The following is a 22,234-nucleotide window of genomic DNA, read 5'->3' as shown; positions in this document are numbered from 1 at the left end:
CCCCCCAGGGAATCTCACTCCAGTGCACCCGTGGGTGGAGGACACGAGCAAGGTGATCGGGCTCATTCTGATTTTCATCCAGTCCAGACAACCTCAGCCAGGAGATTCCGGCACAGTCCCAAACCATGAAAGGCCAGATCGTGGGAGCTTCTCCACCCCCAAAGCTTTGTGCTGTGGGGGAAGAACAGGAGAACGTGTGGGCGAGACATACAACTCTCCCTTTTACACACCGCACAAATCGCTAAAAACCCAACGTAACCAGTAGCTAGACCACCCAGACCGATCTTTGATTCTCACTCTCAAACACTCTCCTGAAACAGCCCTCACTTACATCCTTAACTCCCTCTTTACCGCTCAACACTAAGCAATCCTCTGTCTTAATTCTTCTGGATCTCTGCTGCCTTCAACACTGTCGATCACCCCCTTCTTCTCAACACTCTCTCCCTTTGGTTTCAAAGGCTCTGTACTCCTCTGTACTCAACAGGCTATCATCTTACCTCTCCTCCTGCTCTTTTACCGTTTCCTGGGGAGGTCGCTCCTCTCCTTCCCAGCCTCTGGAATATGGAGTTCCAAGGCTCGGTACTTGGCCCTTTCCTATTCGCTCTCTACACCTCCCTTCTTGCCCCCGTTATCTCGTCATTTGGCATCTCTCACCATTTCTACGCCGATGACACGCAACTCTTTCCTTTTCTCCCTTCTCGCCTGACCTCCACACCTTAAATTCTTCCTGTTACTGAAATCAAAAACTGGATGTCTTCTCACTTCCTTTCCCTTAACACTGACAAAACTGAAGTACTTTTCTTCCCCTCCCACTCTTCTTTTTATTCTTTTTCCCCCCCTAATCTTACTTTCTCCCCCCACGCTCGTAACCTAGGCATTCACTTTGACTCCCCTCTCACTTTTTCCCACCATATCTCACACGCCTCTCGATCCTGTCGCTTCCACCTCTAATATTCGCAAGGTCTGCACATTTCTCACTTTCCATGCAACCAAACTTTTAATTTCCTCCCTGATCTTCTCTCGCCTCTTCTACTGCTCCTCCTTACTCTTTGGTCTACACACTTCACATCTCGCCCCTCTCAAATCCATCTACCATCCGTACCCTCTGTCTCGAGACTATCTCTGCTTCACTTTCCTCCCTTGACTGGCTTCCCTTTCACTCCCAACTTAAATTTAATTTCCTCTGCTTAGTCTTCAAATCTCTCCATGATCTCTCTCCCCCTTATCCCTCTTATCTTTCTACGCTCCCTGGTCACTTCTCTCACTGTTCCTCCTTTACCTTGTGCCTCCTCTCGTTCCCGCTCCTTCCAACTCCTAGCTCCCCTCCACTGCAACTCCCTACCTCTCAATCTGCTCCATTCCTACCTTTTCCTCATTCCGCACCTCCCTTAAATCTCTCCTTCTCCATTCTCCACCATGATTCCCCTCCCCCTTATCACTCACCCTCTCCCACCCTCTCCCTAAAAATCAGTTCAACATCTTCAGCCCCTTACTAAAAACGACCTCGTTCGCCAAAGCCAGCTTTTTAGCCTCACATCTCAGTTAAAAAGATCAAAGAACAATAAGTGTACAAGGAGGCACCGAGCAGGCAACTGAGCCTGGACGCCTCTGGCTCCGTGCCACAGGGTGCGTGAATCCCCAGTAAGGTTGGCATCCAGCTGGGGCATTACGAGCCAGTGTGGTTTTACCAAGGGGCACTCGCAGCTCCTGTATGAATCGGAGTACAGCCTACAACCACCAGCAAGCCTGGTGGGCACAAGGGAAACTGTGGCACAGCCCAGGACAGGCAAGGCTGGCAAAATCCTGCCAGGGTTCAGAATAGTGCTCATAGGGTGGGCCTACGATGGGGGAAGCCAGCCAACGTCTCACGGAGGACTCCCGCCCATAGCTGTGTGTGGTGGGAAGCAGCTCCACTGGTGGGTTTAAGGGCCTTAACACAGTGGGGACAGATAGTGAACAGGCAAGGGGCTGAGCACCGAGTACTCGAGATTAGGTGGGAAGCTAGGTGACATGGTGGTGTCGGGAAGGGGCGCAGGCAACCATGCGAGCGAAGGATTGGGCTGACTGCCTGGGCTGCTCTCCTCACGCTGTGGCATTAGTTTATTGTAACTGGCCCCAGCGAGGCGAAGTGAGTGCTCAAGGTGGGGTGGGGACGGGAGGGAGAAGCTCAGGAGACCTGTCCTGGGCAGACCGGCAGACTGGGGTAAATGGGGTGGGGGGGGGGGCAGAGGCCCACGGCCCGACTGTCACAAGCCCAGCTTCTCCTAGGGAAGTTTGAGGCAGACTGATCATGGGCATCCTCCCCCGCCAGGAGGCTTGTTCTGAAGGCTGGCAGGGGTAGCACCTGGCACATCGACGTAATTGGTCAGAACTGGAGGGTGGGTGAGGATGCCCTACTAGACCTTCCAGACATGTCCTACAACTCTAGGCGTACCAAACAATATATACAATCCACTCCTACTAGGTCTATAGTCTCGGGAGGATAGCTCAGGGGCAACATGCTCACGGAGCAACACAGGTTCGATCACCTATCATATATCATACTTTAGGAAAAATAGGTGAAGATATAACTTGAGGTTGAAATTCCTAATTTTAAGGTGTGGGGTAGAGAAAGCTGCCCTGACAGGCGTGAAATGTCAAGAAATCAAGGAGTTTCCAAAAAGAAGGGCACTCGCGCACCCGATCATAGGCCGCCACAAACAAAGCAAAACATTCGATGTTCTTCACCCAATTGAAACAATGTGTTCAATATACAAAATCACAGTACGACATTGGCAAGATCTATGCAAGTGAGAATCTCAACCGTAGATCAGCGGTCATGTTACACGTTTCAAGAACAAACTTCAGGGTCAATTTTTCTAGAAAATAATCTGACAAAAAAATAAATACCAATATCAGTGTAACTTCGGCACTTCCTATTCATACAAGGCAATTTTGGATTGACATCCGATTATGAAGAACATTGGCGCGCAACCAGGTTCAGCAATCAGATCCATGATTAGCAAACATTGGAGCTGGTCTCCAAGGAAACCCCTCGTGGGCACAAGCTATATAGATTTCTTCAGTCTCCACAAATCTCCAGTATAAATTCGCACCTTAACATTCCATAGCCCGTCTTATGGGTACGTATGTGTCATGCGACCCTAGGTCAGGAGACACACCATGTAAGCGGCTCAGGGTGCAGCTCTCTGGCTATCCAGGTCACTAGGCCACAGTACTTGGTGCAGCAGTTTATCCCAACAGAGGAAGGCTGTGTCCTACAGGCGGCTCAAAGAGGAGGGTTTCAAGGCGCTGGGAAAGGGAGCACTGCAACACTTGGTTGAAACCCATTGGCGGGAAAAGTGGTTTGTGAACTTACAGGCAGCAACCCATGACAGCACTAGATCTCCGCGCCCCTCACCCTGAACCTTGGGGCAGGGCAAGGCCACCTGACCAGCAAATTGAAAAAAATCAATTAGTAAGAGTTTAATGAGCTCTGTCTGGGTTCAATGCGCCACCTGCACCCCTTGGATTTAATACATAATCTGAGGTATGCAGCCTTGCACATGGACCCACACTGGTCCCTTTCCAGATGGTTCTTGAATGCCACTAGCCCCTCTTCCTCGTCACAGTGCACGAGGAGACGTGACATTGAGTTTAATGGCTGGATTACTTCCCGGTCTTAATTGCTCTTAGACCTGCTCTTCCTAGTCACAGTACGCACCCACCCCTGATCAAGTGGACGATGGAACGCTGGGTAATGGGGCCATTTCTGCAAGAGCGGCAGGGTGCAAAAGGATCCCTCTGGTGGCGGTCACCATGTAAAAAAACTACTAAACCGAGGGAAAAGTAAGGGTAATGAAAATGGAGGATAGCTCGGCGGCAACGTGCTCGCCTTGGAATTATGAAGACACAAAGCAACAAAGGTTCGATCCCCGAGTCCGCGCTTAGAAACCCCTGGGTATTAAAACGCCTCGATGCCCGCGGGCTGTGTGAGCGCTTTAAAAATGCAAAAAATAAATAAGTCATCCACAGTTTCCAGCTCAGTCTTTGCTCTATAGTTTACATACAATACAAATAACATGAGTCCTGCCAGACTTCGTTCGTCCCAGCCTGCTGCAACATTGCACCCTTATTCTCCAGCTCAGCGTTTGATTTTACTTCTGTTTGATGGTCAATTCGTGGAGGGGGACGATTCCATGTCGTTACGACTTTACACCACCGTCTAAAACTATCCACAAAAAACACTCCCCTGCATCTTCGACCAGATTGGTGTGGGTGAACGGAACCTCCCCCCACGCTATCGCCGAATCCACGTGCCTCTCTAATCGCGGCACGGTTGCCCCCACACCAACCAAGAGGTCACCGATTGGAGCGCCTGCAGCACAGACGCGTAATTTGCAGGTCACGAGGTTGCTTGCTGGAAGCGCAAACGTCCCCTTTCGTCCCCAGGAAAGCGATAAAATGTGTGCCGTGGAATAACTCCCCCGCCCCCCCCCCCTTATTGAAGGGCAAAGGTTGTGAGTGTAGCAACAGTGAGTGGGTAACCAATTGTTTAGCAACCGACTTGTGTAGAGCCTGGTATGTAAAGGGCCCTGTGAAGGAGTGGGGGTGGCAGGGGGCATAAAGAGAAAAGCACGAGAATGGGGAAAGGAAATATACTCGAAATATCGACAGGGCGAGCAAGTAGCCACTCTCAGGTGGGACACACCAGTCACCGTTAAGGAAAGCCACGAAATGGAAGCCCGGCGACGGCAGGTGTAGTGGCAACACGGGTTGCGAGGAAGAACGGACCCACTTCCGGGGAATAGGTGCTTGATCCGGGGTCTTAAGGAAACACGATCTAGCACTTAATCAGCTACACAATGAACTGTGAAGACAGCGCTTTTGTATATGGCTTGGTTGCATTTCTTAAACATCATTTTAAAGTTGTAGGAATTAATTTGGGGAATTGTTAATGGAGGAATCTGAAAAACACGTTTGTCTTCTTAAACGAGAAGACAAAACTTGTTTTGAAATAAAGTCAATGAACACTTCGGTGCCCAGCCCTCATCCATTGTAAACGTTTAGTAACAAGGGCGCAGAACAAACACACAATACATGGGTCTTTCCAATATGCAATGGAATTACACCTAGTCCCAACATTTTACCCCAGAAACAAAAAGTAGGCTCAAATCTCTCCTCGTGGCCAAATACTAAAAAAAGCGAGGAAAGGAAGCAACAAACTTAAATAGCATGTTCGGCCTCAATCACGAGGCTTTAATCGAGGTCAGAAGGATGAAAGGAGTAGCCTGGAATTCTAGCTGCTTCGCTTGGGAGATGGGATTACGGTTTTGCAACAGGAGCATTAACTACTGAGCAGCACGACCAGCTTCCAGATGCAAAATTGCCAGAGAAAGTTACACTATTTCCATCCAAAAAGGTTGCTTAATTGTAAAGACTTCATTTTTTCATACATTTGTGACAGCGCCTACTCCCAAGTCACACTACAACGTACTGACAGTATATATATATTTTTAATGCCTTTAAAATAAACAAAGAGAGCGTTATTACACTCACGTTCTGGAATAAACTATACCAGACAGTACTGCACCTGAAAAGGGCCAGTAAGGCTGGGTGTAGAAGCTGAACACTCCCGTCACTCTTTGCCCCTACCAACAACCAAGCAAATTATCAAATGGCTAGCGTTGGTATGAAATACATTACAATTCTGCTCATTAACCAGCAACAAGCTCTGTGGCACCATTCAAGCAAGGAGTGGACAGAACAGGTGAAAAAGGAGTTTCACCAGCGTCACAGAGGTCTAGAGAATAAGGGCTGCACGTAACGACTTACACGTGATGAAGTAATCCTGGTAGCGCTTGAACTCCAGGCCCATGTAGTTGGGGCTGAACTCCTGGAACTTTATGGTGAAGCGGATTTCCTGCTCTGGCCGGTTGCAGGTGACCAGCACGTTGGGGTCCATGACGGTGCTGCAGGTGTCCGCCTGCTCACGCCGCACTAGGTACAGCTTGTAGTACTCGTAGGGCCGCGAGGCATCCCCCTTTGGGCAGATAATGTCCAGCTTGTCACCTATCTCCGGGTAGAGGACCAGCCCTTTGCCTGAGATGAACCTGGTGGAGAGAAAGAGAGGGGAACAGAGTTAGAAAAATAACCAAAGGCCAGGAAACACCACAACTCATGCAGGACTGAAAACGCACAGAAAAAACCTAAAGCCCAGCTACTGCACCCCTGTGGGCGAGCTGAAGCACTGCAAGGGAAGATCAAGTAGGACCCCACTTTGAGCCTTAGAATCCTGCTAGAGCAGAACCGAAGCCGGAGCGCAGGATCTCTGCCAATGTACATCCTGTAGTGGAGCTCTGCCAATGTACATCCTGTATACCCAGATCAGCCCATTCCTACGAGCTCTGCCAATGTACTTCTAGATCTACCTGGATCAACATCCAGGAAGACAGGGATAGGCTCAAAGGACTGCTCTAAAGTCTACACTTTGCGCTTCTACAAGGATGCACGGTACACAGCACGCTGGCGGGCGACAAGTAAGCGAGTCGGACCATGCTCTACTAGACGTCCCGACTCAAGCGCAGAAAACAAAATCAGCCATTTAGGAGCCATGAAGGCCCAGAGACACCCCAGGATACCTACAACATCCCTTTGAAACGTGGAGTTGGAGCGAAACCCAAGATCACGCAGGGCTCCATTTGACAGCCTGATCTACAGCAGATCTAAATCCATGCCAGGCTTTAGAAACCCACAAATCCAGGTGATGGGCAAAAATGCATTATAAACATTTAATTAAACAACTGAGGACTGCAGAGAAGTGAAAGAGCCCTTTAGAAAACTGATGGGTGTTAGATGACAGACCGTCTTCTGTACATGTGTAGGGAGCCACAAGAACAAAGTATCCAGGGCTTACTGGGGAAAACCAGGTCTGGCTCAAGGTGTCGCACATGACATGGGGCCCTTGGCCGCCGTGGCCAGGCACCGGATACAAGTACTCGCTCCAAACATTGGATGGCAGTAATCGAGAGCAGGCGGTGGCCATGGCTTTCCACGCGGTCTAACGGAGTGCCAAGCTGCTGGCTGTCTCGTGGAGCAGGGCGCCCCTGCTAGGCCGCGTACACAGTCTAATGGAATGTGACAGCCCGCAGCCCGACACAATGGACTCCAAAAACGAACAGTCCCGGGATTGTGGACGCTACACATTTCACGGTGCAGAGCCCCGGGCGGTGTCAGCAGAGTTCCTGCCTCCACCAGTCAAGCAGAGAAGCTTAGCGACCCGGAACTAAAAGGAATGCCAGGCAAAGTCAGCGATCTAAAGGGGGTGGGGGAACAAACCCAACACACACAGTCACCGAGGGAGAGTGCATTAAAACCTACTCTACAGGTCTTACAACAGTGCACTCAGGCAAGCTCTATAAACCACAACAGGAGAGAGCACACAGGCAAGCTTTACAGTCATCATACCAAGCGAGGCTCGAGAAGCAACAGGCAAACGTTGACGCCAAACATCAAAAGGTGAGGGGCAAAGCACACCGTACTGTCACCACACCAAGCTAGGTGGAGCATGAGTTCAGTTTACACCACTGCACCAGCCAGGAAACAAGAGGAACAAGGCCGGAGCCCAACCATGCAAGGTGCAAACAACCAGAGCAAACACCCAAACAACCGCTTCAAACGTGCACAGACCACCGAACCAACACAGCACCGAAGCAAGACTTCCAACCAGAGAAACTCAAGGAGAGTCCAGGGAAGAACCCACAGCACCATAAACACAACAGCACGAAAGCCACGCCGACGCTGCATGCACAAACCAGAAATCAAGTCAGGAAAGCAGCAAAAACGGACGCTGCAAACAGGCCAGGCTGCCCAACACGAATGTCAGGTACATTTGCCTCGAATGGAAGCAAATGGATTGGCATCGCTGTCATGATCCGGCAAACATGACGTGCCACGGCACTACAAACAACCCTTTCAAAACACTTGCAGCACAATGATAAAGCAGCGAACAGTGGCCCAGCCTCCCCCCACACGCCGCCTCTTAGGGATGGGGGGTGGGAGGAGCGCGTGAAGGGTAGCGCTAAGCAGCAACTGGGTACGGGTGGAATTTGCGAGAATAATCAATCATACTTACAAAAGCCCCTATTCCTGCTCCTCCAAGACTACTCACAGACACAGTACATGGATATGGATTAGCCAACTACACAAAACTAACAACTCTCACACTCAATATCCACCACAGACACCGGACCACCCTGCGGACAGAACTTCCGAGTGCAACCAGACAGTGCACTAAACTAGCCTACACCTAACCACGTACTAAAAACAGACTCCAACATAACTGTACCCACATACCATCACGACACTGGATACAACAAGCCGGTGCCTAGGACCACACGTCCGGCTGAACTGCACGCCCGGTTCTGCTTCAATCAAACTGAGGCGTGTGGGGGGCTTGAATTACCTTTCATTCTTGAAGGTGAAAAGGGAGAGACAAGAACTACAGCGAGACTGTAATCCCTGCACCCCCCTTGCATTATTTAGTTTTAGTTACTTACATAACATTATCGGAAGGCCCAAACCCTGGGGTTTCACGGCGTTTGGTACATAAGACACAATAGGAGGTACATTTGATACAATTATTATTCGTATCGATTAAAAAGCCACACCTTTACAAGCTTTTTGAACCTAGAGTACGATGGCTCATTTCTGATGACTGCGGAAGAGTATGGGGTGTGGTCTCCCGGCTCACTTTAAAGTACTCCCTTACTATAGAAAAAAGGCACTTTCTTGCAGTGCCTCGAGTAACCTTGAGAAACACCAACCAGTGCCAATTGGTAGAGCCAGCCACTCTAAATACAACTCTGGCCGTTTCAGCACAGCAAACCAGTAAGTATTCTCTGTAAAGCACGTCAGTGACCGAACGCAAACACAACGAGGAGCACTTCCAGTTTTTGCCCTCATCAAAATGGTCCCTCTGGAACAACCTCCCGGCCCCACTCCCTCTTGAGTCTGATCTCCTGAAGTTCTGGAAAGTCCTCAAGACCTTCCGCTCCTCTCCCTCGCTAACCTCCTCTCTATTCCCAACTCCAATCTGTCTTTGCTGACTGGTCGCCTGGTGCACCTACAGAGCACCACAGGTCCAGGCTCTTGTACCAGTCTTTGCACTTGGCCCCTGGCCTCGGCACTCTGCTCACCACTACAGCACTTCTGGAATTCGTTCCACGAGAATGGTAACCTCTGCACTTAACCCAGGGCACTGCTCGACTGTGCATACTTGTTCCACTCCCCCGCCCCTTCACTGAACTTCCCGTGCACACTTACATTACCTAGAATGCACTAGGCCTGGCTCGCCTGGCCTAGTACGGTAGTTTGTTCCTGTATTTTCTTCTCGCCCTCCCAAACAACCTCTCTTTGTCATGCATTTGCACTATCTGAAACGTCGCTGGCCTAGTACAGTAGTTTATGGCTTGCATGTTCCGTTCTCTCCCCTTCATTCCCAGTTCGCCTTTCATCCGGTCATGCACTAGTAGAAATGCTATCAGGCCTAGTTGCTAGTCATTTTTTGTTACATCATGGCCCAAGAATGGCTCTGTATTCCCTTGTGCGCTTCCTGCCTTGAAGCACTTCAATGTGTAGAAGCGCTTTACAAATCAACAATTCCAATGTAAGTTTCTAGAGGTCATCTCTGCACACCCGCAAGTCGCCTTTCTGGTGAAGTAGAGTTTCTACACAGACCATTAAATACAAAGCACAGACTCTGGCTTTGAAGGTCCAGGCCCATGTGTAAGTTACGTGATCCGTGTAGCGCCAGATATCGTTATGGTCTTCGAAGCGCTTGGGCTGTCAGAATTTGTGGGACCTTAATCCTATCCTGCACGGCCAACAGATGGCCATGGCATGGACCTAGACACGTAGGATTACTTGCAAATGATTTAGAGGCGTCACGTACTGGTGCAGTTGGACCCCCACCAGGGTACCCATGAGCCAGCTGAGGGGGCAGGACAAAGTGGGAGCACGGCTAAAACACAAAAGATCTGTACCGGCATGAAAGGGAGTGGAGGGTAGGGGTGGAGTGTGACCATTCTACACCGACATCCAAACGGTCAGTGCATGGCCCCAATCAGAAAAGGGCAAATGCTCAACTCTCCTGCCCACATGCTCATACCAGCATGGGCAGTTTTTAGTACTTACAGGGCAGTACTAAAATAAGGGACAGTGCGATGAGCCAAGCATACCCTTGAAGCGCAGGGGCTTGTCGGATATTAATGCAATGGAAAGCCAGAGTGTAAATCTGTGGTGCGGCACGGCGGCTCCGACAGCCTGCAAAGCAAACGAGGTACACATACAGGGACAAGAAAGCAGGTCTACCACAACACCCCAATTCTCTCCTGAAGAACTCCAGCCACCACAGAACTGCTCCGCCAACGCACCTCTGCCTTGCAGCATTCCCCGCACTAGGATATACACGTTTCTCCACAGTCACCTCAAACCTGCCCAGCAGCACAGCTCAGCTCAGCTCAAGCATCTCAACCCCAGACGGTGTCCACGTGAACGGCACATCCGGCCATGGTGCCCGAGGCTGCCAGGAAGTAAGCGTTACTAGAGAGGCTGGCAGTACCCCACCAGTGGGTGAGGCCTAGAACATTAGAAGCCTCGGGGCAGGAAGTGAGTCAGTAGCACCAAACCTCATAGCGCGGGGGGCACCCCCGCCAGGATGAGCACTTGGGAGCGTTCCCTTCTGGGCACCAGGAGGCAAGACCAAGCGTGAAAGTGACAGCATGCCTGCTGCTCATGCCCACTTCCTGGCAAACCAATGGTCCAGCATGTGCAAGCCTCATCGAGGCCCACGGATGCCATGGCCCGCTGTGTAGTAGCGATGTCATATCACAGTGGAACATTTTGCAGGCGAACCAGTCAGCCCCATCACCAGTGTGGTATGCAGTGTCGAACCAACAGTCCCTCCCCATGTGAAATGTGAATTTCACTCCCAGACAGGTAGACTGGGGCACCGTTGAGTCACTCCAAGGAAGTACCAAGCACGTACAGAAAAGATTCCCGTCGACCCACAGGACAGGACCTGCACTCGTCAATGACTGACTCAGCCTCGACTCCATCCATCCATCCATCTCAATAGATGATAGCCGCGTCCCTCCGACGGCGCAGCCACCACCCTGCACCGATCTGCAATCATCCGTTAGTTGGCGGCGCATCGCGCAACACCTCTGCCACTAGAATGCAGCCAATTCCCACGACAAAGACACACAATCAGTCTGACACTGGCATGCTCTCCCGACAGCCTTCACAGCACCCATCCACAAGCCCCATATCCATGGGTCGCCAGCAGGGACCTACCCACCCTACCGACTAAAATGCCCCCATTCCTGCGGCCATCACCAACAGCACAAGGCCATACCAATGAGTTAAGGCTCTATACCAATGCCATATTGCATTAGCACCCTTAAAGGGGAGGGGTGGGGATTGTGGGTATCTCCATGTGAGCTGTGCCCCATCACAGACATTGGGTATTCTTCCCTCCCAGGCCCCCACCCCGTTCAATTCTAGTTCCTGTGTGCCCCAAAGGCTCACCCATACCCTTCGTTGATCTCGCCTGCCCTGCACCATTCACTTGTGCCATGGCGCCCACACCAACCCTTGCCCGAGACCTCGTGCATCTTGGATACGCCATTAATGACCAAATCATGGAGACGACGGCCACCACCCTCCTTTCTCGCCCCACTCCGGCGCACTCGGGGTTAACCGATTAGTCATTAACCGCAGGATGATCTATTTGCAGAGAACGGTCAATAATTCACTGAGTCTTTGTTCCCCCGACTGGTGGCACAGGGGGTGGCTAGGGGGCATTGTGATGGGCAAGATAACGAGAAGGGCAGCCGTCTTGATGTATGGAGGACAAGGGGGGGGGGGGGGCGGAGGGGGTCAAGGATGGGGTCCAAACAGGCCCCGCAGGAGTGGCAACACCAGATCGGAATTTGGAGAGGACAGGACAACAACGAACAGCACGCCACTGCCTCAAAAACGGCCGCTCTACCGCCCAACTCAATGGGTCTCACTTCACGGACCTCGCAGGTTGAAAGGCGGAGCCGGGATGCATGACATGCCTGGCTTCGCCTTCTACTTGGGATCGGAGGCGTACACAACCCGTGGGCGCATGTCCGAGCGAAGGTTCAATATCGTGGATGCTTGAAGTTACACACGGGTTTTTGGGGCAGGCACGTGACCCTCCGAGGCTACCTCACGACTAGGTGGACAACGGCACGTAATAAAAAGATGCAAGTGGAGCAAGGCAGTGCCCCCGTTACTGCACCTACAAAAATACTGTAGAATCAGGCCAGCTTCCCCGCGAAATAAAATGTGGGCCAAGGGAAGCGGCCTTGGAAAGCGGACTTCCACGCGCCCTACAGAAGGCAAGTAGGGGTAGGCTGCTAGCGGGTGCATGTGCTTTTTGGAGAGATGCTGTAAGCATCACTCAAGGAAGCCAAACCTACAGACAAGAGCCTGCCGGCTGCCGTTTGACTCTGATAAATATACGTACCATTATAAGAGTGGGTCTGGAGCCGGCTGGGCTGGGGTAACTAACACCACCCCAATACCCGAAGGAGTGGCTGTGACTGCGGATAGTGGTGCAGCAGAGACATCTAGCGGCCGCTCCGGGTACAGCACCTGCTGCAGAACTAAAGCTGGGGAGATAAATTAAACCCCTCTTTCTGAACCCAATGCGTCATCTCCCCCAACGGACGGGTAGGGATGGTCATTATAGGGTCCCGCCAAGGACCACCTTTCTCGCAACGTACCACGTGCTCGCTGCTAGACAGGAAGTTCAATATTACCAAGTCCTATCATTCCCCTTGAACTTTGACCTCTTGCTGATTTTTAACGATAAAAAGTGAATTGGAATATAATGTTTACCTGTGCTCCGTGTGGGACAACAATGCCAGAAAACAAAAAGACAGATTGATAATGGGGGGAACTTTAACGCTGAATTTCTTTCACACAGGAGGGCTCACAACCACGTTTTAGCTCACTGCACCCCTCACAGAGGAGGCATATCCATTGCAGATCAGTCTGGTCCCACCCACAAGGGCAGTCCAGCAGCGACGTTCCTGGCAATTCTCTTCTGAACAAGAGTACCACCAGCAAACCCAGGCACATTGAGGTACGCTAAACGCTGGCTGATGGTACTCTTGTTAAGAGGAGAATGCTCGACCTCAAGAGGGATGAAAGGCGGAGTCGGCGCCATGGCTGGAGGTGGATCACCTGTGCCAGAGTGGACGATTACCTGCCTTTTAGGCTAATTTACAAGGATTGGAAACCAGGCATAAACTACAGACCTCGAGACCCGAGGCACCTTCCATGGCCAACACTTCCGCCTGCTGCAAGTTCGAGTTTGTGAGTCACCCCCTAAACCGTCAATCTCGGGTAGGGCCGCCTCGCTAGTACAATCTGCTCCGGTGGCTACACGAGAGAAGGCCGTGGTTGCTAGTCCAGAGGGGAGCAGGACACAGCTCGTGTGCCCCCACCCGCACCCCCAATCTACATACAACACATTACACGACCCCAAGGAGTGCAACTCACGCGCTGTCCATTTCAAGTCCTTCGAGCGTGAAAACACACACACTTTAATGCGCAGGTTTCTTCCACAACAGGCCCATCCATTCACAGCCTTGAAACCGGGACAATTCCTGCAACACCTTCCGCACCTCAGCCAAGCGATCGCACCCATTTCGTGCTACATACACCGAGCGGCTTGAAAACCCTATTACACGTTGATTGAAATGCTCTCCATATTGTCTTTGCACATTCATGCACAAAATGTTTTAAAAAAATAAATAAAACACAACCACCCTTGTCGAAATCCAAACTAAAAGTACCATTTCCATCCACAGTGGGAAACAGATTTGTTCCAGCATAAGATGAGCATCTTTATAATACAGCGCCCAAGCTACAATGAGGAAAAAAGCCTAACGTCGAGAGGCATTTAGCAATAATGCACACGCTTTAAAAATTATAATATTCCCAAAGGAAGCGGTCTGCAAGCCTAAAAAGTAGGTAACTACACGTTGCAATGCAAGGGCCGTCACAGATGCAGCCTTCATAATTGCTAATTATTTGATTAAAATCAATGATACTTTAGAGGTCGCAACTGTGAAGCTTGCAGTGACGCCCGCGGCAGAGTTTGAAAACTGTCCTGAACTAGCGTCTGCCATGTCGGGTGTGTGCAGCTTCGGTGCAAACCCAAGGCCACAGAGGGTAGCTGCACCATCAGCCAATGAGATTGCCTCTCTCTGCAAATCTGCCTTTTACCAGACAGGAACTTCCTGAAATCAAAGTTCCTGTCCAGTCTGACTGCACCAGAGGCTGTTGCAGTTTCAAGCTGCGCAACATATTACTGAGCACGGGTGGAGTGCACGCAGCGTCAGCCTTCGCATCAATATCCTGATCGGGTTCCTACATTAGGACATGCTTGACCATTTTAAGGCAGAAGCTAATAAAAAGAGGTTTGAAGTTAACATGTGCATAGGTTCTTTTTTTTTTATATTAAAGAACAAACGTGCCTAAAACCAAAATCTGGTACAAAATCTCATACTCCTGGACATCCCTAACCCAGTAGCTCGTGCCTATTGGTCATTAACTACAAGTAGCTCTTGTGAACATAAAGGTTGGAGATGAAGTTTAGGTGCACAGGGGTGGGGCGGGCGCAATGATGGGTAAGAGTTAAAAGCAATGAAGTGGGGGATAGGAAAGCAAAGCGAAAAAATGTCACTCGCGCTAATAGCACACAAACTCTTCCCGTAATTGTCCACCACTATCCAAAAACATTCACACCCGGGGAAGTGCGCTCAGCCAATCAGTTTGCTGGAACAGCTGGAGAGAATACACCTCCCTAGGCCCTTCCCTGGGTTGTGCTTTTTTCCTCCCTTTTTCATTGAGGGGAGGCAACCGGGAAGCCTCTCCCTGTTGCCTCTCCACCCACAGGACCAGAGCTCCTCCATCTGGACACTGCCACAGACCTGCCCCTGCATTTTTTTTTCTAATCAGGAACTCTGCTGCGCTATCAGTGCAAATCTCCCAATGAAAAACTGTGCAAGCCATTCGCACGCTGGACGAACCCAGGGGTGCAAATGGCTTTCATGTCCTTGCATGGCCCACAGGCCGAGCTTCTCTTGGGCCGGCCTTAGCGCGGCTGGCGGGCCGCTAAAGGCTATGTCCGCCCTCCTGGCAGGGCATGAAAGCCATGCTCACCACGGTCATCCAATGTGGATGAAAGCTGAAAGGAACCTGCACTAGAGTGGTTGCTCTGTAGAGACCAAGTTGAGGCACATGACATGGGTTTACCAGAAGGACAAGACCACACATCATTAAAGCGCCTAGAACCAGACAAGTTTGCGACATGCAATACATACAATTTCAACATTAATCACAACAGCTGCTCCAACCATGCGTGCAGGACGGGATTACATCATTAGGTTCTTAGGGGAGGGGGGGTGGCATTTTAGGTCATCAGCAGCTTGGGCTCAGACACTGGAATCTATAAGCCCCCAAAAAGGCCACAGCTACGCATGGCTGTTACCTCATTGGATCCACTAGAAGCTGCAATCCGGTGGCACCACACGTTTCATAAAGTAGTTTGCGAAATGGTTTCATGCCCTTGGTGCGACCAACACAGTGGATGGTTGGACCCCACAACCAGTCTGTTAACCCCCCCCCCCCCGCACCCTGTTCTACCTCTCTGAAATTTGGCTGCAGGGGCTACAAGAGCCAATATCCACACATGCAGAAGCTGCCCCAAATTTGCATGAGAGATGAGCAGATGAAGGGCCAAGTGCCCAAAGCGCTCATGATTAGTAGCCGCTCCTTTATCATGCCTACCCCAGGAGGCAGGGGAATTCGACCATCCGCACGGCGGGTGTGCGCTCAGCTGGCTTTTTTGAAATGATAAGTGAAATTGAATGATGGTAGATCAACCGCTGGAAAATGTGTGGGGCTAATCTGCAAACTCACCGAACGACATACACATAGACCCATGTACTCGGTGGACACAGCCTACAGGCGCAGTCCTCCCGGTCATATTTAGTTGAGATTGGACAGGTGGAGGACATGATGCATCTTATAAGTGGGAAGGGTCAAGGCCTGCATAATCAACTATCGACTTCATGGAAACGCCCAGTCAGTTTTGTTTACCCACTGGAGATGGTGGCAGCAATTAACATACTAAAAAAGTACACTTTGAACAGGCCCACATGGAGCCTGGCTGCAGAGGTTTAACAAAAGACAGGGAAATCCCAACAACTTAGGATATGAAATGTGTCTACTTGAAGCCAGTCCAGCCTCTCAGTATTAAGAGCAGCGACCCTTCATGTCTGGGACTATGAGTTTACAGTAGGCAACTCCCGCAGGGGAACTCCATTCAGAAGGTACGAGTGTGTGGATTGATGGAAACAGAAAGTCTGTTCTCTCTGCAGCTTCAAGGGAGACCTGCTACTTTAATCAGGAACCACAGAGTGCACCATTAACTAGCGACCCTTTTATCCACAACAAACAGGAAGATGGATTCCTTTGTTTGCAGTCAGCCTTCCAGATTGAAATCCCTCAGGTTAGATCCACACACGGGCCGTCGTGCCTTTTCGGCAATAGCAGCCAAGGCCTGGAATTCACTCCCCTGTCCCTGTGTGCCACCTCTGACCATCTTCCTTTCCGCAGGGCTCTAAATCTTGCCTGTCTCCTTTTGTCTGGAGAGCACCATGATGCCCTCGGGTGAACGTGCACTATATAAATTCACTTAACATAATGGGTGGCACTTGGTTAGGCACTCATGCGTACAGGAAATTGTTGGTGGGGGGACCCAGGATTGGTTCATTAAGGGTAGGCTTAGCACACCAATCATTGTGACCCATTTGTCTTGAGGCCCGAGCCACTATTTTGGGCAGATCGGAAGGCATCGCAAGGAGTGAAAAGAAGAGCTCTGCATTGGTCCCTGGCTGAAGGTACATTCTGCCTTACAGCTTCTGCCCGGATTGAAGAAAGGCCAGGATTTCCATTGAGGGAAGCAAGATCCCTCCCCTAAACATCTCCCAGGAACAGAGATCCTGAATCCAGAAAAACCTCCAGCAGCTCCAGAACTGGTATCCCAGCCAGCACACAGTTTTCCCTGCAGCAAATTTGCTAGGTGGGAAGTGCCAGAGTCTCTGAACCAAATGAAGGACAAAGCGGTTGCCTGCAACACACTCCTCAGCTTTGAGCCGTCCACCTTAAAGGACGACACAAGCCCAGTGAAAAAGTTAGGAGTGCATTGACCAGTGTCCGGCTTAGACATTGAGCCAGTCCAGCACCTCGAGCTGCGACTGACTGCACCGCTGGCTTGTCATGCCGCGGCCGCTCACGCTGTCTGACATGCCTCGACCAGTGCTTCAGACCCACCAACCAGCACCGCGACAACAATCTTGAGCCACTGTGTAGGCCATCCTGCAGCCATCCGTCCAGCCTCGCTCACCGAACTGCCTGCCACCTGGTACCCGCAGCTGGTCCTTCTCCGACCCAATGCTCCCTTTGTGCTGAAACCTATTGTGATCAATTACTTTACCGAGTAACCCCCCCCCCCCCCTCGCCTCCTTTTTCCTTCTCAAAACTGCCTGTGCTCTGCATTCCTTTAGAGTGTGGGGTGTATTTAGCAGTATGCTAGAAGTGTGTTGAATTAGAATAAAGTAGATATGTGTATACAACCTTGACTGGACAGTCCCTGTTATCATTGGGTAATTGTATTTTTGCTGTGTTGCAACCAACGATCCATGACCTTGAGGAGATAAGCCTGCCCTTCCGTCCACGTTACCAAATTTAGACTAGGCGGTTTATAATGTGCTTCCAATCTGTTCGGATCCCTGCTGGTGTATTAGAGGTGTTGTGCAAATTGATGGTTTAGAAACCGATTCATCCCTGGACCACTGTTGCCATGGAAGTCTATACGTCACAGCGGGCTTCTCCAGGAGATCCAGAAGGTTGCTGTGCAACACAATTACGTCATTCCAGAACTCAGACGGAAAGAAAACCAACAGACGTGACATCAACAAGGCCAGAAATGGGGCCTCTGGTTACTAGGACCAGCACTGTGGGAGAGGGGAGCCCTTTAAGGGCAGGACAGCTCGGTGGATGAACGCACAGAGCGACAGGAGTCAGGATCACAATGGGGACCCATCACAACCCGCTTTTCAGGTCAGTGCCTGTCCAAAGCAGAGACAATAACAGTCTCACCTACTGTCAGTAACGCCGGTTTTAAGTCCCCAACATCCTTTGGCATGTACAGGAAAACTGCCACTGCCAAGTTCCACACACGCCTATGTGTGACCGGTAATCTGTGCCCAACTTGTGCCCTTCACTTAGTAGAATGATTCACAAACACCGCCCTCAACTCCACCCAACAACAACAAAACGCTGCTCTCCCTGCTATGTTGGCAGAGTGGGGGGGAAGAGGGGGGCGCATTTTCTTCCCTGTCAAAAACCTGGAATAAAGAGAAAACCAGAGACAAAAGGGGGCAAAACTCCTCGAAGAGCATGAGATCGTCCCACTGAGCAGTAATCTAATCAAACGGCCACTCCAATGCCCCCTCCCCCCTCCCTCAAAACCTGGGAGCACCCCCACTCCAATAATTAATTATGCAAAAATCACACCAGGTGCTAGGGGAGGGGGCATTTAGAGATTGGTGGGGGTCGGAGGGGGCAAGCGGACGATGAGGGAGGAGTCGGCTGGGCTGGAGGGACAAGCACCCCTGAATTGAGCGAGGTTAAAGGCCTCGATTCATAAACTGTACGAGATGAGGGCTGCTCGCGGGGTCTTTGTGCGGCCTGCCAGAGCTCATTGAGCCCCCCTCGGCCGCCATGCCCGCTCCCCGGCCCCCCAGACACACTCTAAGCCCATTTTTTCACATTGCGGTCCCATTGAGGCCTCCTCCGGAGACAAGGGCCCATTCTGTGCCTAAATAGACTTACAAGATGCGGCAGCCAGGCTGAAGAGGGGGTCGCCATGGCAACCACGGGCCTGGCGCGCCCCTGCACCGCCCCACGCCACACACCGGATTTACACCTCTTCAGTGAAGGGCTGGGAGCCAGGGAGGGAACTCCAGGCGGCATCAGGGCCTAGTGCAGTCACAGGCCTTCCGCAAAATGGACGCAGGCCACAGAGCGCCGCAGGGCCCAGGAAACCAGGGGGACGGCGGCGAGTTCACAGTGGCCAGGAGAAGATGGCGGCGTGAGAAGATTCGATAACTGGGTTTGGGAACGAAAGACGACGAAACGGGGAGGGGCAAGAAGCCATGAGGGGTTTGGGTCCATGCAGGGTGTAGGAGAAGAGGGAGGGCTGGGATTAAGAATTAAGGGATACAAAGGGAGTAAAGGGACTTTTCAAATAGAAGGAGAGGTGGGCAGGCACCACCAGAACCCCGACTACACCCCCCTCCCCCAAGCCAGGTCCAGGTGTACTCCAGGTAGAACCCCAAAAGGAGAACTAATGTGCCCCACCCACCTCACCCCACCAGCAACTCTAAATGGAGGCCCGAGCCAACTACTCTGGCTAGGTCTGCTGACACGTATCCACAAGGCACCCTGTTGTACCCTTTCCGGGTCAACGGTGGTGCTTCTAGGCCTGGCTTGGACCTTTAATTGCAGAACTGGGTCACCTTTTGCAGCCCAGCATCTTAGGGTCGCTGGTGGCCCACTGTGGAGGGACTTGGCACCGCCAAAGTCTGCTGCACTGATGGGCATCATCTTGTCCCCCCCAGCCACCATCTGCCAGGTCTGGCTCTCTGACCCTCGTTGGCACATCTGCCACCTACACACTTAATACCCAGAGGTTTATAAGCGCGGAATCCAGCCTGTGGCGCGCCGTGTCCTCTTGCTTCCAAGGCTAGCGCGTTGCCCCCCCCCCCCCAACCCCTTCCGACCCATCGTCCCAGTGACCCGGCAACACTCCTTCCCATTCGAAAGTCCACTTTTCCATGGTTCGGGGGTGGAGGGGGGCATCCCCACCCCCATCTAGTTCCTCCCCTCCCACCATCATGCCTGCCCTGGAGCCCTCTGGGAGCGAGCTAAGCTAGCGCCGCTGCTGAAAGAAGGCTTCTGTGCAGAACCCTTAATGAGGAGATGGGGCTGTAAAGCGAGGGGGGGGGGTGGTAGGGCGTAGAGGGGGGGGGGGGGGTACTCAGCCCCGACAGCAAGTGCACAAAACATACGGGTCGATCATCACTAATTGGCTCTGGGAGGGCCTGGCTGGTACAGGAAGGGGAGCTTCCACACATCTTAGCGGTTCAGTTCTTGGTCCCGTGCGGCGCTTAGGGTGTAGAGGGTCAGACAGCACAGTTATGCCCCAGGTGGCACCACATGCATTTGGGCGTTGGGTGTTCCGCTCTGCTTAAATAACTTACAGGGCCCGCGGTATCACAGCAGCGCCATCCCTCAAGTGCCACCAACATCCACAAGGCAATCCATGAAGGACTGGTGCCATGCAATACTTCAAGCTCCCATCACGTGCCACTTGGGACACCAGGATTGTCCAACTCCAGGCCTTGAGAGCTGTCAGATTGTCAGTACACAGAAGGGGGCACTGGGGCCTAAAGTTAGCTTGTGCACCAATTTGTGGGGGGAGGGGCGCGGGCGTACATTTGTTAAAGTCAAAAAAGGTTGTACCCAAGAGGGAGTTTGGGGGAAAACGTGAGGCAATTGTGCCTTAGAGTATATTTTTTTCCAGCAACACTGGCCAAGACAACTGGCTGCACACTGAATTCCTCGAAAAGTAGAGGGTGTGGCAGGGGTGTGCACTTTGTGCAAATCGGGAGGTAGGTTTGGTCAGGTGTTGCCACTAGGAAGACGTGTCTCCCAGGCCACACCTTTCTGCGTCACACATCCGGAAACACCTGCGCACGCTCAGAAGTTGTGAAGTTCAGGTAAGGAGGAGACGGGCACACCCTGCCGTCTGTCACTCCTTGGCCGAGGTCTTGAGGTTCCACGAGCCAGGAAAACCATGCACTGGAAGGGATTTGCCGTGGGAGGGACGGGACCCTGGATAGAGGGTCATGGTGCCTTGGGCCAGCTTGGAAGTACACTGGAACGACGCTTTATCTGGCGTCAAGATCAAGGTGCATAGGCAGAGCTGACTAGGAGAGCACCATGTTGGGTTGCTAGGGCCAGACAGACTTGGGTTACGTTACAGGGCAGGACCCTGTGGGGACTCTGCTTGGGTGCCGGCAGCATCCTGGATGGTGGGTGCCTGGGCTGGTCTTAAGGGGGTGGGGGTGAGGGCAGACCAGCACAGACCTCCAGGACCATGGTCACATGGCGCAGGCCTGCAGGCCCCACAGTGAGAGACTGATGCACGTGCCTGTGGGGGCTCCTATTAGCTTGGGCCATGATAGTCACAGCCCATCCTAAAAGGGCAATATATGTGGGAGGGACACAACATGGATGAGCACTGGATGGACGACCTGTGAAAGGGACTAGAATCTGTGCCCACAGGTGTCCTAGAAGAGCGGTATAAACAGCACACCAGTGACACGCAAAGTTTCAGGTGCCCTGGCTGGGAGGGGGGCGAAGGGGTGGGGGCACAGGCCACACTGGTTGCCTTGGCAGAGCTGTGCAAAGTTCCCAGCTCTCGACACAGTCGTTTGATAATTAAACATTAGGAAGACCACTGGACAATGCTGTATAGGAGGGAAAGGGGTTCCAGCTAACGTGCCCCCTGCCAAAGAACTGAGCCCGGACCGCCCCCGCCATTGTGACGCAGATTAAGCTGTCCGTGGGAGCGCGAGGGCAAATTATAGATGCCCGGGAAAGTGATCATTAAAAAGTGGAGACCAATCCAAAGGAATTAAAGGGCAAGGGCGGGCAAGGGCGGCATACAACAGCCAAGGCTATGAATGGTTTCCCAGTGAATGCGGGCAACAGAAGGGGCAGGGGCAATGGGTGGGGCGATTTCTCCCAGCAATCTGCTGCAAACTAGACCCACCCCAAAACCCAACTGCAGGTTGTGGGCACCATAATAAAAATGACCAGGCATTTGATGGGGGCGAAGATGCACCCAACGCATTCGCGCGAGAAGCATGCTTACAAGCACGGGGCAAGGAGCGGTTTGGGGGTTGGGGGGGGGCGTACTAATTCACCAAAGCGATGTTCATATTAGAGGATTACCCCCAACCAGCTAAAGTTTGCCCCTTGAAAGGATGAGTCTCTGAGTTAGCCTTGACAGGTATCA

General features: G+C 51.8%; 1 protein-coding gene across 1 annotated transcript in view; it reads right to left on the bottom strand.

Moving 5' to 3' along the window:
• The window catches only part of EFNB1 (ephrin B1), a 94,178-nt gene that overhangs the window by 35,188 nt on the left and 36,756 nt on the right, over positions 1 to 22,234 (bottom strand). The window contains exon 2 of the mRNA XM_069612489.1: positions 5,815 to 6,092. Within this exon, the coding sequence (XP_069468590.1) occupies positions 5,815 to 6,092 (278 nt within the window). The remainder of the gene's footprint in view (positions 1 to 5,814; positions 6,093 to 22,234) is intronic.

The sequence above is a fragment of the Ambystoma mexicanum genome, chromosome 5p (genome assembly GCF_040938575.1).
Source record: "Ambystoma mexicanum isolate Mex_15411 chromosome 5p, UKY_AmexF1_1, whole genome shotgun sequence".
NCBI classification, from domain to species: domain Eukaryota; kingdom Metazoa; phylum Chordata; class Amphibia; order Caudata; family Ambystomatidae; genus Ambystoma; species Ambystoma mexicanum.
Note: the sequence above shows the minus strand (reverse complement) of the source record. Positions and strands in the feature narration are given on the sequence as shown.